This window comes from Drosophila nasuta, chromosome 3 (genome assembly GCF_023558535.2).
Source record: "Drosophila nasuta strain 15112-1781.00 chromosome 3, ASM2355853v1, whole genome shotgun sequence".
Taxonomy (NCBI): Eukaryota; Metazoa; Arthropoda; class Insecta; order Diptera; family Drosophilidae; genus Drosophila; species Drosophila nasuta.
In genome coordinates, this window is record NC_083457.1 from 9,884,047 (window position 1) to 9,901,913 (window position 17,867).

At 36.3% G+C, this 17,867-nt stretch overlaps 5 protein-coding genes across 5 annotated transcripts; 4 read left to right on the forward strand and 1 right to left on the reverse strand.

The window, feature by feature from the left end:
* Nucleotides 1-6,108: 6,108 nt before the first annotated feature.
* On the forward strand, nt 6,109-6,787 carry LOC132791384 (C-type lectin 37Db). The gene is made up of 2 exons (XM_060800274.1): nt 6,109-6,200; nt 6,329-6,787. Exons 1-2 carry the CDS (start codon nt 6,141-6,143, stop codon nt 6,719-6,721), a joined length of 453 nt encoding a protein of 150 aa, XP_060656257.1. The 5' UTR covers nt 6,109-6,140; the 3' UTR covers nt 6,722-6,787.
* A 1,613-nt stretch (nt 6,788-8,400) lies between these two features.
* Nucleotides 8,401-9,041, forward strand: LOC132792292 (accessory gland protein Acp29AB-like). Its single transcript, XM_060801587.1, has 2 exons — nt 8,401-8,494; nt 8,563-9,041. The coding sequence occupies exons 1-2, from the start codon at nt 8,435-8,437 to the stop codon at nt 8,833-8,835; spliced, it is 333 nt and encodes a 110-aa protein (XP_060657570.1). The 5' UTR covers nt 8,401-8,434; the 3' UTR covers nt 8,836-9,041.
* A 3,532-nt stretch (nt 9,042-12,573) lies between these two features.
* On the forward strand, nt 12,574-13,019 carry LOC132792168 (uncharacterized). The gene has a single exon (XM_060801420.1). The coding sequence runs from the start codon at nt 12,660-12,662 to the stop codon at nt 12,915-12,917; it is 258 nt and encodes an 85-aa protein (XP_060657403.1). The 5' UTR covers nt 12,574-12,659; the 3' UTR covers nt 12,918-13,019.
* Nucleotides 13,020-13,314: 295 nt separating this feature from the next.
* On the reverse strand, nt 13,315-15,227 carry LOC132792167 (uncharacterized). Its single transcript, XM_060801419.1, has 2 exons — nt 14,909-15,227; nt 13,315-14,826 (listed from the first exon to the last, which is right to left on the reverse strand). Exon 2 carries the CDS (start codon nt 14,817-14,819, stop codon nt 14,421-14,423), a length of 399 nt encoding a protein of 132 aa, XP_060657402.1. The 5' UTR covers nt 14,820-14,826; nt 14,909-15,227; the 3' UTR covers nt 13,315-14,420.
* Nucleotides 15,228-15,898: 671 nt separating this feature from the next.
* LOC132789379 (uncharacterized) lies at nt 15,899-17,176 on the forward strand. The gene is made up of 2 exons (XM_060797351.1): nt 15,899-16,007; nt 16,072-17,176. The coding sequence occupies exon 2, from the start codon at nt 16,085-16,087 to the stop codon at nt 16,931-16,933; it is 849 nt and encodes a 282-aa protein (XP_060653334.1). The 5' UTR covers nt 15,899-16,007; nt 16,072-16,084; the 3' UTR covers nt 16,934-17,176.
* The last annotated feature ends 691 nt before the right edge of the window (nt 17,177-17,867 follow it).

Genomic DNA, 17,867 nt, shown 5'->3' on the forward strand with positions numbered 1-17,867 from the left:
TGAGATATTATTTCAACTCATATTTACGGCTGCAATATGCAATATTTAATTGGAAATTTAAAATACGCTGCACACGCTACTGAAATTGGAGAACTTCCACTTAATTTCCTTTGGCTGTCAAAATCGCTCTTGTCACGAGCACTAATCGACAGGCCGGAGTACTTGTTGATGCAATGAGGGGGATATTCAGGAAGTGTCTGTCACTGCCACTGTCACTGTCACGGGCAATACGACCATTCAACACTTGGCCACTTGGTCACACACTCACTCACACACTCGCACACACTCGCTCACACACTCATAGATCGCACATCTAATTTCCATGTTGTCAGGCATGAAAGTGCTAGCTGGCAGTAGGGCCCTTGTGAAGTTCGCTTTCGTTCGCCTATAGCCCGGACTGTTGTCGTTTCTGGTAATTTGGCCTGGGCCTGTGTGGCAGGCTTTAAGGCAGAACATGTACTCAAAGTGAAATGCATTTACACTTAACATACTTTCGCCTCGTTTGGGTTTGAGTTTAGGTTTTGTGGGGAGGAGTTGCGCACCTGAACGACAATCAACAAGTTTTTGTTGTTATTGCTGGCAGTTTGCTGCTGATGCTGCCAGTTGCACTTGTAAAATGCATTTGCAGTTGCTGTTGAGTACAGAAAAACGGCTGCTCAGAGGAAACGCTGCACAGCACAGGAAGATGTTAAAGAAGCTCGCACGCTTTTCCTGCGTCATAAAAAGCAGCTCCCCTTTACCAAGCCCTTCCCCAAGGAGACGCATAGCGGAGGCAAACATCATAGCTTCGACATGTAAGGAAAAGGATATGCATGTACACTATGCACCTGCCAAGCAACGTGCCTAGCTGACTGGCGTATTGTCCATCTGGCAGGTCGTTATCTCGTGCAATATGACAATCTAGCCGTTGGCGTCGCTGAAGCAGAAACTGCAACAACACGCGCAGCCATAAAAGTTACTAACTTCATGGTCTCCCTGCTGCACAAGAATGTAAGCAACATGCGTGAGTGTGTGTGTGTGTGTGTGAGTGTGCGTGTATGTGTGTAATGGCATATTCGAGTTAAGCGAAATAACATTTGCACTGCCCAGAGCGACGCAGCACAGCCAGATTCTCAGCCATCAAGTATACGCACTGCTGCCCGAGACTGACTGACAGGTCCGGGCAAATATGCATAAGGAAAATATTAAAGATGAATTACAACTACCGGATGCATTTACGCAAGAGACCAAAAGACACGTGCAACAAAAGCTGCAAATACTTGCGCCATGTCTGAGCCACCTGCCGAAGCGAACATATATACCCTACATATATACCCTACAGTCAAATAATTGTAAAGAAAAGTCAAGAAAACTTATTAAGTAATAACAAATTTAACTTTTTGCTAGAATTGTTTAATTCCTTTTATTAAAAATACAAACATAATTCAAATTCATAATTCAATTTTACAAAAAAAAAATAATCACGAGTAATATATTCTATGAACGCTAACTGCAACTGAAACATTGTTAATACAAATAAATGGTAAATTCAATTAACTACTTTCAATATTATATTATACTCATAACAAAGGGTATCAGTCAGTTGCCCTTTCTCCAACTAATTTTAATTAATTCGTTTGCAGTGCAAATAATAATTTGCAGTTTCCCAGCATATTATAAATTCAATTAATATGAACGACACGAGAGAATGAATTTCGATAGCAATAAATTAATTGCTATTGAAAGTGGCGATGGAAATTTGCCACAGGAAAAACTAAATGACACCGAGAATGATACAAAACTTTTTAGAGTATGTCTCTAAACGTTTTTCAAACAAATGAGTATTCAGCAACAAAGCAATAAACAAAAACGATTAAATTGAATATTGCAATTGAATGAGCTTAAAGAATAAAAGCTTTGACAACATTGTCATTTCAACTAGAAGAGAGATAGAGATAGCATGGGTTCATGATACGCTGTATTTAAAATCAAGAAAATGTTGTATATTTGTTTTAAGATAAATTTAAAAATTCTTCAGAAAATACTTTACATTTTTATAATTTGATAAACTTATTACAATTTTAGTCAAAAAAAATATAATAATTTTTTGAATTCCTTTAAATTTTAAAGAGTATCCTCGAAATCTATCATCTCGAAAAAGAATTATTCCTTTGATTGCTTTCAGTTTTTCAATTTTCTAAAGGCCATTGGCGAGCATTGCTTTGAAATAGAAATGGCAAAAGAATAAAAGATGCGACAACCGGAGATGGTTTGTTTCAAGTCAAAAATTCATTCGCATGAAAGCCACTTAATTTGTTTTTCTACTTGAAAAACGTTTGTACGCGTATTCGCGTACTTGCGACGCATCCGCCGGAAATACACACACTTACACACACACACACACACTCACAAACACAGACAGACAGTAAGACTATCGGCCTGTTCATTTACTGTTCATGCATGACCACGTCAACATTTTCGCTCCTCATTCGTTTTCAGCACTCGCATTGCTTACACTTCCGGCGCCGCCTTTTTTTCTTCTTTAGCAGAGAGCTGCCAAGTCGACTCGTGGCCGACTCAAGAGCCTCTGGGTGGCTTCAAAAATCATTTCCAATTCGATTTTTTGCCAATTGCTCGCCTCTCTGCCCCGCTGCCTCTTGCCACCCCTCTCTATGTATCTGCATATGACGAATATGCGTACGTGATGCTGTCGTCGCTCATACGCTCCGTGGGACGCACTCTGTGTGTGTGTCTTTCTTTGTTCGTTCTGGTTCTGCCCGCAGTCAAATGAATATTTTGAAAATTTCACCACTCCCTGGGTGAAATTTATTTTCCATTTTGCATATTTTGTGGGTAATTTTGGAAAGAGTGTCGAGATGCTCTTGCATCTCGCCAAGCATTTATCCTTTCGCTCAGCAAACACCACTATATAATAAAGTACATATTTTAGGATTTTCGGCTTATCAACATAATTTGATATTAGAAAAAAGCTAGTTTTTTGGGTAAGTATACTATCAGTCCATGCAAGCAACCAATCGATACTTTGATTATTATTCGTATCTAAAGAGTATTCACGAAGGCTGGAGAAATGAACAGACAGACTGTCGCAGGGCATTCCTTTGTTCATTGTTTTCAACGTCAAATCGTTCACGTAAAATATTCATACGTTTCCTCGGCGGTTTTTGGCTCTCAAGTGTTTGCAATTCAATTACAATTCAATTGATTTTCGTCTGCGGGCCCAATCTGCCAGACTGGCGTTTCGTTTCGGTTTCGTCTTGTGGCCCTATGCCCTATGCCCTCAGTGCTCTCTTGGCTGGGCTTGGCCTCGATTTTGTGCAGCACGGGCATTGGATACAATTTATGACTTCAGATAGACACGTGCCTCAATCAGATACGAAGAGAAACATGCAACTGCTGTGGAATACAAAAACAGAGAGAGCTGCTTCTTCAAAATTTAATTTGTCTTGTGACTTGAGATGCTGGTAAACATCCTGACTCTTTCTACACACAATGTGGGATCACTTTGAGCTACTAGCTACTTGGGTAATACTCCTCACTAAAATGCAATGTAAGTACGACTGCCTCGTAATTGTAATTGGGAAAATCGAATAAGGTTTCTTACTCTGGACTCTGCAGCAAAGGCTACTCCACTCAATAAGTATTTCCTTCTGCCAAGGAGTCGATGGGTGGGCAGCCACCACAAGTATCTACGGATACGTAGACAGGACGTAAGAGCGTGTATGTGAGCTTTTTTTTAAGAAAGAGTTTGTCTGGTATTGGCAAAGAAGGAGGATGTGGAGGAGAAGCTGGTTTCACAGTTTCTCTTTCTATTGGCATTAGGTCATGTGCGCTTACGCGTACGCCAATTCCTTCAAGTAAATAAAGGCTTTACAAGGGAAATAAATAAAATTAAATGGGAAAACGAAAATCCGTCTCCCCACTCTGGCACTGACATTGCCAATGGGTTGAAACCAAATCACAGTCACTGCCAAAAAAAAAGCTTTGTTGCTGTCTGACTGAAATAAATAAACTTCTCGATTTTATCAAATCCACAAAATTTGGCATTCAAATTTATTTAAAAGCTTGCAAACATCATTACAATCCGACATGCCGACAACTAACGATCAATTTGTCCTTTTGGCCTAGATTAAATCAATACATAGATTGTCTGTGGTTTAGTTGTGATTGATTGACTGGAGTATAGCAACTGTCAACAATGGACGATGATCTTCAAGTTCCCTTTTTAATCTACTGCATATTTCCAATCGGTTTCTGTTGCTTCCTTTAGTCAGTGTTGGAGAGTAAAAAGGAACTGCAAACAGCAACTCGTCAAGAGCTTGCTCAACATACATGCAGCAGTCGTTGTCAAGTTTATCGATTTGCTCATTTGCATACTCCTTATTCTTAGTTGTGTTACATATTCGACAAGATAAAGGCGGAACGAAGAAACCAGGAATTTAAGAGTAGCAAAATTTCATGTTGCAACCAAATTTAATAAAATTTGATCAACCAATTACATTTTTGAAATTAATTTACTGAAGTTCTTCTTAAGAATGTGAAATTCTTAAGTACAAACAAGAGACATCAAGCTTAAACCGATTTCAAAATTTTACGAGTTGTAGTTACAAAAAATAGCTTGACAATACTAAAAAAAATTTCCAACAATATTAAAAAGTTATAAAAAAACAAGAAATTTCTTAGTGTAATTAATTTTATTATCGCAAACAGCAAAATTAAGTTGTACTAACAAGAAAAATAGTTTTCAGTAATGCAGATGGACAACTAGACATAAAAGAGAAGCATGGAGTAGACATCTGTTAAGTTTGTATTGTCTACTTTTAGGTATGCTTCTGTTAAATTTAACATACATACATTCCCTATTTTTGGGCTGTGATTATTTTTTACCAAGCAGCACTACAACATTTAACGAAAGATATCAAAAACAATCCACAGTAAAAAGTATTAATATATAATGCATGTATTACTCACATTAAATGGTGTATTTAAATTGTTTATTCATTTGAAATGCTAATTTCTGTGAATGCGTCATTTCGATTCATAATCATAGTTCATAGCCTTTAGAAAACAGAAAGGTTTACAAAATAGTATAGCTAATAAGTATTTAAATAAATCTGGAAATTTGCTCACAATCACCTCAGCAATTCTAGGCAAAGTTATATTACCTCTAACTTATTATTAAAAGCATCATTGTAATGTATTGTAAATGTGATTTGGATCCCTTATATCAATTATTGGTATTTGTCTCCTTAGGTTAAAAAAAATGAAGCAAACAAGACAATGACACACGATTTTCTTCGGGTTTCTTAAGTTGATAATTTCACAGCATAGTACTATATTTTTGGAGTTGACATCTGATAAGTTTGTATTGCCTACTTTTAGGCTGAATATTTATTTTTTACCTACAGCATCTAACGAATAAAAGCAAAGGTAAAGGAAAAGCAATTCGCATTATCAGTAAAATGTATTCATATATAATGCTTATATTACTCATAATGAAAATATTTATTTAAATAAGTTTATGAGTCATTTTGAAAGTGGTATTTATTATTTGTTTAAATTGTACACAAACACATTAACACAAAAAAACGGAAAGGTGATAGGCCTGATTTGCAAAGAATTCACGCACGTTCATCTCAGATATACAAACAGTTTGAAAAAATTGTAGGCAAGTATTTTCACGTTGAAAAGTCTCTCTATAAATTGTAAAAAGCCACTAGAGAAGTTATGGAAAAATTATATCATCTCTAATCCTATAAAGTATATATTTGTGAATATGTGAATGTGAACACTATGAAAGTGTGCTAATAGTCTATCACAAAACTGGGATGCGTCGTATCATTTCTATATGCTTATCATTTAAAGCTCCGCTGTTTTATATTTTATTTGTGATTTGGGCGCCTTATCTCAATTTATTGGTAATTCCAACTGTACTTTTGAAAAATTTTGATTGTTAAACATAAAATATATTGCCTCTACAGATTCTTAGAAGTAGAAAAAAACAAAACAATGTCACTCGTGTCTGGGTGGATTTTCCAAGTTGATAATTTCAATACATTTTTGGGTATATAAGTGCTGCTGATTTCCGAAAGTTTCGGACCGAAACATCTTCAGTTCATCTCAAACTCTTCACTCTTTGCAAAATGAACAAACTATTCTTTGGTGTCCTTGTGTCAATCATTGTTGCCTACGGCAGTGTAGATGTAAGTGTAATTTAAGAATGTTTTCGAAATGATTTCAAATTTTATTTCCATCAGGATATAAAATTAAACAGAATGTTTAAGATTTACATATTTGAACTAAATCAACTTTTCAATAAATTTACTTACAGGGCAAACGCGTTGGATGGCCTTATGAACAAATTGGTTCAAAATATTATTATATTGAACGATCAACAGAGCGCACTTGGCTTGGAGCCCATCACAAATGTCGGGCAATTGGAGGACATTTGCTTAGTATCAACAATAAAAATGAATTCGACGCAATCAACCGCAATTTGGATGAAGAATATAATTATTGGATCGACATTAACGATTTAACTAAAGAGGGAGAATTCCTTTCGGTGGCAACTGGTCGAAAAGCGACGTATTTCAACTGGCATGAAAATGAACCAAACAATAAAGATGGCTTTGAACATTGTGGCGAATTGAACTACGGTTATGACAAGCACCTGATGAATGATAATAATTGCTTTGAGAAACAATTCTTTATTTGCGAGTACTAAGATTAAGTAAATAAATATATTTCAATACATTAATGTCGCTGCTGAAAAGCCCATAAATGTCACAAATATGATTTATTGTTTTTAAAGATTAGGTATAAAATATATCTCAACCAAATAATGAATGAGCGTTGGCGTATTTGAATATTACTGATTACAATTTGTTAGATATGTCTTGTTTTAATTGTACGAATGAACACTTTACAGAATATAAAAGAAAAATAAAAGGATTTATTTCCAATGTGTTTAATATATTGATATATATGTTGGAAAATATCTATGAAATTTACCCAAATTGAATCTTCAATAAGTTGATAGCACCGAGTCTTCATCATTTGTGGAAACCCCAAAAGAGAAATAGTAGGAAGTAGATTGTATATTGATTCCATAAAGCATATATGTATGTAAGTAGATTTGGAATCAATGTATATTATACTACATATGTAAATACCGCAGCATAAACAGTGATGATTTGAATACTTTTCGTTGGCGTATTTCTTACTGCATCGCTGTTTAATATACATATGTTTATGATATACATAACATACATATATGTCCTTATCTCAGTTATTCGTAATAGAATTCTAGACGTTCGTACAATGACGTTCCAATGCGATTATTCTACGCATAATATCTTGTTGTTGCAGATTTTTAAAACTGAAACGTTAATTTTTGTGTATGCGTCATTTCGATTTTGTTTTAGTTGTTTGTTGCTACGTATTACCATTAATACAAGAAAATTAAGGAATGATAGGCTTGGTATACAAAATAAATAATAATATAAAAAATTGATTGAAGTCAACTGCGTTTAAAAAAACAAACTACAGTCAAGTGTGCAAAACGGTGCGGCATTATTCTTAAAATATACCAAATTAATACACCATAAAAGTATTAAATGTACAGAAGGCTATATTTGTTATATTGATTTTTAACATATATAACACAATATACCAGATTGTCTGCACATAGCAAATAAACCCCAATTGCAAAGGCTTTTCTTGCCATACAAAAGTACTTCTTAAAGTACTTCAACAATTTTTATCTGATCACTTCCAAATTTTCAGCAAACTTAATCTGCGCGCAAATATAATAAGTGCTGTCTTTTTGTCCTTAAGAGATAGATATTCATATGGACAGACATTTAGGCTGTTGAAGATGATTAAGAATATATATACTATATACAAAGATTTAATATCATCCTACCCTATGTGTAGCAGGTATAAGAAAAGGGCTAGTTTTATTGCGTTAAAAAGTCTTCTTGCCATTTGTGAAAGATGAAGGTATATTGTATATAGTATATTGGAAGAAGGTATAAATTTATAATCTCTGATCCCATAAAGTATATGTGTATGTGTGTATAATAGTGATAATAGAGATAATTGTAATAATTCCCCCTTGAACTTTTAAAACATTGCTGTTAATAATGTATATGTGTGTATGTGCTTTGCACACCTTATCTGAGTTATTGGTATTCGCAAATGTATGTTCCCATTTCAAATGTTTAATTCGAAACATCAGCTCAATTCCGTATTTTTGGCACATTCTTCGAAGTGAAACAAACAAAACAATGACACACATCTGTGCTTTGGTTTTGATGTTGATAACCTTAAGAATAAATGCAAAAATAATTCGCACAACGTAGTCTTCTTGGTTATTTAAATGCTGCTGATTTCGAAAACAGCTTCAGTTCATCTCAGACTCTTCACTTTGTGCAAAATGAACAAACTATTCTTTGGTGTCCTTGTGTCAATCCTTGTTGTCTATGGCAGTGTAGATGTAAGTGTGATTAAAGAGTAATGATCTCAAACTAAATCAACTTTTCCAACTATTATATTAAATTACAGTGCAGAGTCGTTGGCTCGCCTTATCAACTAATTGGTTCAAAATATTATTATATTGAACGATCGGAAGAGGTCACTTGGTTTGGAGCACTTCACAAATGTCAGGCAATTGGTGGACATTTGCTTAGCATCAAAAATCAAACCGAATTCGACGCAATCAAGAGCAAACTGGAAGTGGAAAAGGATTATTGGATCGACATTAACGATTTAACTAAAGAGGGGAGAATTCCTTTCGGTGGTAACTGGTCGAAATGCGACGTATTTCAATTGGCATGAAGATGAACCAAACAACGGTGGCGACGATGAGAATTGTGGCGAATTGTGGTACGTTAATGACGAGCACCTGATGAATGATGATTATTGTCTAGAGAAAGAATTCTTTATTTGTGAACCCAAAGACCAAATTTGAGTAAGCAATGAGTTCTTAATAAATATGAAAAATATGCACTATTGATGAATAGATTGAATTAAATTTGTATTTTTTTCGACGTGTAGTTGCTCATGAGCTCATAAATGTGACAAGTATGTTTTTCTTTACCTACCTCTATCAAATAATTTATTCATATATGTTGATGAATACATACTTATATGATGACTGAATGAAGTATATTCACTTCACAAATTTCTCTAACAGCAAGAGATAAGCAGCAATGTTTCACTCATATTTATAGCGTCAAAAAGACTCTGACCTTCGTTTATATTATATTATCAAATCAGAGTTTCTATCTGCGTTGCTGACCATTTCAGCTTTTTGCCAAAACAGTGAACTACTGTCTTAATCATGGAAATGGCGAGGACAAAATGCCCTTAATGACCTCGTCTGCAATAAATGAAACACAAATTACAATTAAAATACATTCATCGATTTGTCAAGTAGCAAAAAGAGAACGATAGCGAACATTAGTACGCCCCAAAAGGCCAATAGACCTAGCCATAATTTTGTGTACTGCGCACTTCATTTTTCCTTCACTCATTTGCGCTCATCTTAATTAAGGGGCAGGTGACGGAGGCTGCGCTAGAGTCATGCCAACGTAGCTAGAAATCAATTAAATGTTTGGAAAATGGCAGCTCAATGGGCTCAGGTACATTCAAAGCGATTCAAAGAAAGAGAAAGAACACTGACAACGCAAAATGGATACTCGCTACGTATACTACGTATTTATTGAGGGTTCTCTGCGCGCCTAAAATACGCCCGAGGGAGTCATTTGGCAGAGCAAAGAGTGGCCCAATATCAGACGGGAATGCTGGGACACAAGTACTCGTATCACGACCGAAGTTCTCTACGCTTTTGTCAATTATCAGCTCCCTCGAACATCTTTTATTTATTGTTTGCCCGCCCGTTGAAACGTGTCCCTCTTTGCTGTGGATTTTTACAGCTTCAGCGGCACCGCAAAAACTCTACCTTCTGTGCATGCTATTTGATTTTAGCTGTCGCAATTGAATAGCAGCATTGTTCAGTGCGTGCATTTCCATTCACACATTCTTTGGTAAAAAGGTCTATTGTCTGTTCGCCATTCGCCAAAAATAAAAGGCAATATTGTGTATACGTACGTCGTTTATGAACGTATACGTAATGTGCACATGGAAATTAATAGATTGAATCTTTACGGTCACTGGAATTGAATAACAATAAACAATATTAAAATTGTATATATTTTTTAATTGGCATAAAATAAAAGTGCAGCTCAATTGGATCTCCAAATATAAAAGAAATATGCGCATTGTTTAATTATTGTATCCATTGTTTAAGAACTTTTGTTAAATTGTATGCACATTTCGTAGTATGCAATATTTAGAATATACAAAAATATGTAAAATTAAATTTAAAGAATATTCTTCTAAGCGTTTGAAGAATTTTAATTAGTTTTCGTAAACACTATTTGGCTGGATGTGAGAATAGGCTGCATGTTATACTATTACAAAATACAATAAAAATTCTTTGTCAGCAATAATGCCATCGCTTTCAAGATTTTATGGGACAGCGGAAGGAAGAGTGCTCGCTGTAGAGATTTTACACCCGGAAGCCGAGTCGAGGTAGTCGAAATTACAAATATTTTTGGGGCCATGAACACAGCACACAATACAACGTCGACTGTCATGTCAAAGGGCGCTTAACGCATGTTGGCAAGAGAAAGGGAGGGGAAGTAAGCGAAGGGTAGGTAGGCTGGCTACCTGTAGGTGACATGTCCATGTCAAAGCTTAGAAATGGCGCAACAGCCGCCATAAGCTTGCTTTCGCCAGTGTCCTGTAAGGTCGTAAAAGGACGACAGGCTGGCGACTAACATTTGTTGATGCGCACTTCCGCCAGTTGCCATTTTCACCAGTTTCGCCAGAGTTTTGCCAGTGTTGCCACCAATTTGCTTTGTTGTCAGCCTCACTCGTTCTCTTTATGAACTGTGAACACAGTTTTTTTCCATTCGCATGCTTCGCTACTTTCCCTTTGCCTGAATTTCTCTTTTGTACTGTTGTTGTCTTTGTTTTGGGGAACATGTTGCCCGTGTCTGTTGTGGTCAGATTTTCGCTCAACGCACATTGTACTCGTGCAGCCTTATCATCATCATCGGTAATGGGTTTCAAGGATATGCGTAAACATTTTACTGTGTCTTAAGGTTTAGCTTAATGGCTGCTGAACTTGCTCTTTGCATGCGGCTGTACTCCAAAGTAATGCTCGATTGACACTATCAATAACCCTCAGTACTCAGCTCGCTAAACTCTACGATGCCAGCAGATTAAAGATACTGCTATGCTACGTACTATCTAAAACGCACGCAGTCATAAATTATGCGACCATGCAAAACACTTACGCGAAGCTCTAAATTTAAAGCGTCAACAAGAGGGAAACTATGTGAGCTTGCGTATTGGCAATTTGTTATTGAACTTTAGCACAGCAGCATTTTCGCGTCACCCCCCCCCCTCTTATTGTATACCCTACAAAGTTGAATTTGGCTTAAACGATGTACCACATTTTAGAATCACTCTCTTTTATACCCGCTACCCATAGGATAGGAAATATATGTAACAGGCAACTTTATGGTACATCTTGAATGTAGTTCTATATCAATATACCAAATATAGCATTCTGTATATTTTTAGTATTTTTGTGGAATATTAAATTGATATATTTTAAGAATAATACTGTAATATTTTGCTTTAATTAACACTCCACTGCAACTTTCTTACTTGTTTTTATCATTTGCTATCTTTAAAAGTTTCGTTCAGCGAAATATGTATTTCTTTTTAAATTTTGCAATTGATAAAAAAGCACTGACATCTAGAAGTTCAATAATAACTAAAAGTTTCAATTTTAATATATAAATAAATAGTTGTAATACATTTATCATTTCATTATAAAATTCATATATTAAAGTTTAATTTTATAGATTGAACTAATAATAATAGTTTCTTAGTGCCGCATTTTAATAGCATGCAAATAATTAATCGAAAATATCACAAAATCGTTTAAAATTTTTTTCAACTTTCAGTCAATATTAGAGCTTAGCAGCTTAGATCTATAGGTCGGTGCGTAAATTGAATAGAAATGCATACATCAGACTTTTATTTATTTGCTTATTGGAGCCAGGAAGTTGAGCTGCTGTCAACTCTGGGCTCATTTGCATTTGTGTCGCTGCCTTTTTGATATTGACTCAGGACTGCGTCTGTGGCTATGAGTAGTGAACAATTTGCATATGAAATGCTCTCGCACTCGCTTGTGTGCCATTGATATACTATACTATACAATATTTGTGTATATGGTTTATCAAAATGCCAAAAATGCACAACAGAATGGAAAACTAAAATAGCAGTGACAACAAAAGGTTCAGAGGACAACAATGGCAAGCAGCAGGCAGCGTGCAGCGTTCACAGGATATCGCCAACTGACAAGTGACATTTTTTCAAATTGAATTTTTCATTGGGATCGGGTTATGTAGCATAGACTACTTGATATGGTCCAGTTGAAGCACTCGGAACTCCGAACAGTGCTGAGTACACTTGGCTCTAGCTGTCAGTTTTACTAATTCCGGGTGTCAGAAGCAAGCAGCTTAGAGAGCTCACACACACAGTTTTAGACAACAAGTTTTAAAATATTTTTCACCAAATCAATGCAAAATTGTACTTGTGGTGCTGCCAGTGGCATATTTGAAATGGATTCCAACTATAATGTGATTCTGCTGCCCATCATAACAGCTGTTATGCTCAGCTACAATCGTCCAGTGTCGCTGGACGAGATCGCCGATGGAGTTATGGCATTGCTCAGTTCGCAGCGTGAGAAGATCAGTCCAATGACATCGAACAGCATCGAGAGCGCATCCGATGCTTCGTATGCAAAAATCTCACCGGCACACCGCAAAAAGAAGTAAAAGAAGAAGAATTGATTGATTAACAAACATTTTTGGGTTTTCATATTTAAGAGTTTGTAAATTTTTTTACACATTTTTTTAAAATGAAACCTTCTAACACAATTGAACCGCATCTTTCATCGTTTATTGTTGCAGTGTAATAGAAAATGTTGCTGCAGCCTCTGCTGCGCATGTTTAAAAGGTTTTTACATCCACGTTTCAGCGGAGCGAAAAATTGTTTATGTTTCGCATTAAACGGGCCACAACTGAGCACACATTGTCTGTGTATGAAAGATACCATAAAGAAACTTTCGAAGAAATTTCGAATTTAAATTTATTCGCAAAATAAAGGTAGCTACGCTCATCACTCGCTTAAATGTGGAAACTTAGTATTATTATTCCCCAGGTTGCATATATTCTGAAGATGAAAAAATGGTGTATACTGCAACCAGTATATATTTTTATATTTTCACTATTTTTATTCTCTAAAATTCTAAATTCGGTTGAGGGGAACAATGAATGGTAATGATATAAACCTAAACTGTACAAATTTTAAAAATAAGTAAAGATTACTTAATGGATTAGAATTATATTTTGAGGTATGATAGATTGATAGGAACTTTTTCTGTTTTACTACTTAATAGAAATATATAAATTCGTTATTTCTTTGGTTTGTGTACGAGTTTTTCCATTTTCGCAATTACCTTAAAACAGTAAAATAATTCTTTGCTCTAATTAAAGTGCTAATTAACAGCTGTAATATTCATATACATGTGTTTTTTCCAAAAAGCGCGAATGCCTTATCCAATTCAGATTAAATGTCAGAATTCGAATCATTTTCATTTTCTTAAAAATGAGTCTAAATTGGAAAAGAAGTGTACATTCCTCATTCAATACAATATAATATTTATATATTATATTACATATATATTCATATTTTAGCACCCATTAAAATACGAATGTCTAAATGGGGCTGATGGGAGAGAAGCGCGAGAACCTCAACCAATCAAGATTAGTGTTGCCCACATGTAAATCAATTGGTGTTGGCAAAACTTCATTGACTTCCTGCTCAGGTGCGGCTTTCGGTGGTTCCACAAAGCTCATTTCCAGTGTTCCACCACTCAGTGGATCATCAACTCCCCTGGCAATGCTGCGCAGCACTGCATCAATACTTCTGGTAGGTTCACTCGGCGTGCTCGACATTGGTTGCTCCACATCGGGCAATCTCTTCTCCAGCTTCGAGTGCTGCGCATAAATCGAATACGCTGCCTCGTCGAACGCTTTTCCATGTTTGGCATAGGTCCGTAATGTCTTCGAGCGAAGTTTCTGACGCTGAGCTGCGTCTCGGATCGTCACCTCAATGGCCACCACGGCAATGGCACTTTGACTGTGCTCCAAGTGAAAGCCATCTGTCTGACAGCTGCTGATCACCGCTTTGATCACCTCGCCACTGTCAACCCTTCTGCCCAGATGGGCAGTCAGTGCAATTGCAATACTCGCGATCTTTTGAGGTGCAAACACAGCTCAAGCCAATGGTGTCAACAGTACCTTGTCCCTCGGATTATGCTGATCTGGCAGTATGGAACATAATTTACTCGCCGCCAAGAGTCCAGCCTGCTTGAGGGTTAGATAAAGGTTTTGCTGCTGAACACGCGGATTCACGTTGATGGGATTCTTAAAGGTGTAGGAATAGATGAAAACGCTGCCGCCTCCGTTGAACATGAGACGCCACATCTGGCCTGATCCACTCTGTTTAATCTGCCGCATCTTTGGACCCAGCTCGAAAAGCACCTTGTTGGCAAAATCCAAGCTCTGTGATGTGCCAGGCTCAGACCGTTGAAAGTCAGGGCAAATTTCGCTGAATGCTGCACAAAGTTTCGCATAATCGAAACCACTTTGGGTTCGTATCACTCCGCTTGCCATCACTCTGCTGCGTAGTGAAATTCAAGATCGAATGTAAACACAAAACTTGGTTCCACAAACGTGCCGCAATGCATAACAAATCCACTTACGCGATAGAAATTTATGAGATCTTTCGCTCTTGACGGCCAAACAACGATTGTTGTTTCGGTTTTAGCTCTCGAATCAAAATACTGCAATCGCCAATGTTTTGACTTCTCAGAGAGTCACATAGGAAAGTATGTACAAACAACAAAGTTCTCCTTTTGTTTATAGATTGTGCATCGAGAACGTTCGTTGGTCCGTCTATCCGACGGCTTTTTCTCGTCAGTATCAACAATTTTAAGGGCTTGTTTTTTTATACCCGTACTCATAGAGTAGATCGGTACATACCACATAATAACTATATGTCTTTATGAACCTGAATATTGGTTACAATAAGATACAAATCTTAGATCTTATTCACAAAATAATTGTTTATGACAAGAACCGACTACTTTGTTTGACAATTTGGTATATTTTAACTTTTTGGTATGTTTCACGTATATATGTGTATTGATATACCAAAGATACAATTTATTATATTTTAGTACTTTTCAGTATATTCATTTGGTAGCGGGTATCGCACAGTCGAGCCCACTCTACTGCAATTTTCTTATTGTTTGAGATTGCTTACTATAAACATATATGTATGTGCATATATATGCAGCTGTATGTATATTGTTGCTGTACAGGATAGAATAAAGAAATGATAAACGTGCACAATCACAGAAAAAAATATTACAACTTAAAAATAGATTAATAAAATAGCAGCGATACTGAAGTGTGCAAAAATCAAATACGACTATATAGAATTATGATTTTTAGCAAAATTTCAATTTGTCTTTAAAGTGACTCACATAAAAATTCAAGCTTTTTACAATATTTTTTTAAATAATTATACCTTATTTAATTTCGTCTTTGTGTTGTGTTAGGAAATCTTTAAGTCGAGCATTCCTCAATAGCAGCTTCTCAATTTTCTTCAGGCCTCAAGCAGTTATCAACACTGTGCATATGAATATGTTATGTTACATATGTATATATATTTGAATATATATTCATACAGCGAATCTGCTGAGTCAACCAGCTAGTGTGTCGATCCATCGTTGCTCAGTTGGAGTTTGTACATCGAAAGGAAACATTGTATTACCAGAGAGTGTCGCGAGAGTTGATGTAAGCATAAAACAAATAAAGAAATAATAGTTTAATTAAAGCCACGTAATTGAAATTTATGCAGAAAAACAATCGAGATGAGCAAATGCATTTTTGATTTCAAAAAATTAATGCACACATTCATCGAAATCTGTCCCGATTTTATGGCCGAGCCGGACTTTAAGACCGCCACCGAGAGTCGCCGCTTCGCCGAGCAAGTGATCTTCGAGTGCAGCAAGGAGGCGCATCTTGCCAAGCATATGGGCGTGGACAAGACATGGCGAATTCGTTTGGACACGCATAACGCACAAGGCAGGAGGATCAGCCCTGAGGTGATCATTACAGCGCATGTTAGAAAAACGCCCCCGGTCTATCAACCATTTGTGCTCGACGGCTGTCTTAAGCTCACCTTTAAGCAGGCAAGTCTCTTGGCCGTGGCCAAATATTGCCAAATGGTTCCCTATCTAGTGGAGCGCAATCAGATCGTGCTCACGCCCTTTGCCGGCGCCGTGTTTACCCACAATGATATACCCCGACTGGCTTTGGCATTGGGCGAACCGGTGGATAAGACGTTGATGGCAGTGATCAGCAGTTGCCAAACCGATGGCTACTTCCTAGAACACAGTCGTTGCTATATTGCACTACGTGCACTGCAAAAAACGATCGTTGATCGCTCTATGCGTGCTTCGCTGCTCATGAAAACCATGAGAATGTATCAGCTACATGGCAAGGATTTCGATTTGCCCAAATACATTATAGTCTGTCGATTTGTACGCACCGACAGTAATGCAAACACTTCGTCATCCGCTGAATTGGATTATCTACTCAATGAGATAATGACATTAGGTATTGTCACCGCATCGGATCCGGCACCAGCTGTTGCTTCAAATTCTAAGAAACCAGCTATGCGATGCGCTGCAAACTTCAGCAGCAAAGCGACAAAATGAAGATGTCAGCTGGAAGTGTCAGCATATTTGTTGCGCTGTTGTTGAGCATAGACAGAAGCAAAGTTAAGTTGCATTTTTCAAGCACTTTCGTGTTTTTGTAAACAATAGAGAACTTTTCTGGTTGGTAAACCGCAAAACTTAAGAGCGCTTGCCACATTTTACTTCTTAATTTGTACCGACCATTCGGCTCTCTATCAAGACCAAGTGTCTACTTTAATCAAATATAAATTACCTAACAAACGTTTTTAACACGATAAAGAAAATCACTTTAAAAAACACATAATCACATATTCAAACTTATTTAACATAATAAAAAAAATCATTTCAAAAAATCAAACAAAAAAACAAAAAAATATAAAATTAAAAAGTTCTGCTTTCAGAAAAAACTTCTAATTTAAAAATATGAAAGCAGTTACTTAATTTTCAACAATATTATTATTATCTTATTTTACTTTTATAAGTATTTTCCTGTTTTCAGAAAAAAATCTTTTATATAAACAAAAATGTTTATTTATAATTATGAAAACAGTTATTTACTTGCAAGAAAATATTACTTTATTTACATACTTTATTTTTTTTCAATAATATTTTGTCTTTTTATATATTGTATACACAAATGTAAAGCAATTTTTTGTTCAATAAAAAGCAAATATTTGGAAAAAAAATTTGGACAATTTAAGAAATACATAATTAAGACATCGTGTCTTGGCAATGGCATGAAGGGAGTTCGAAATCCGTGCTTTAAATTTTTTTATTGTTGGACGCCATTTGAAAGCGGACACGACAGAGCTTACGTTGAGATTTCAGCTTGTTCTTTGTGGTGTTTTCTGGTTGAAGTTTTGCAAGGAGTTTTGTTGCTGTGGCGACGCCAAAGCCACTCAAAGATTATTGCGCGTCGTGGTCAGAAGTGGAAGTGGAAGTGGAAGTGGAACTG

Excerpts from the sequence above, each read along its gene's own strand:
- LOC132791384 (XM_060800274.1), top strand. The coding sequence starts at position 6,141 with ATGAACAAACTATTCTTTGGTGTCCTTGTGTCAATCATTGTTGCCTAC. Across the intron at positions 6,201-6,328 it reads TTGCCTACGGCAGTGTAGAT|GGCAAACGCGTTGGATGGCC; the intron begins GTAAGTGTAATT and ends ATTTACTTACAG.
- LOC132792292 (XM_060801587.1), top strand. The coding sequence starts at position 8,435 with ATGAACAAACTATTCTTTGGTGTCCTTGTGTCAATCCTTGTTGTCTAT. Across the intron at positions 8,495-8,562 it reads TTGTCTATGGCAGTGTAGAT|TGCAGAGTCGTTGGCTCGCC; the intron begins GTAAGTGTGATT and ends ATTAAATTACAG.
- LOC132792168 (XM_060801420.1), top strand. The coding sequence starts at position 12,660 with ATGCAAAATTGTACTTGTGGTGCTGCCAGTGGCATATTTGAAATGGAT.
- LOC132792167 (XM_060801419.1), bottom strand. The coding sequence starts at position 14,819 with ATGGCAAGCGGAGTGATACGAACCCAAAGTGGTTTCGATTATGCGAAA.
- LOC132789379 (XM_060797351.1), top strand. The coding sequence starts at position 16,085 with ATGAGCAAATGCATTTTTGATTTCAAAAAATTAATGCACACATTCATC.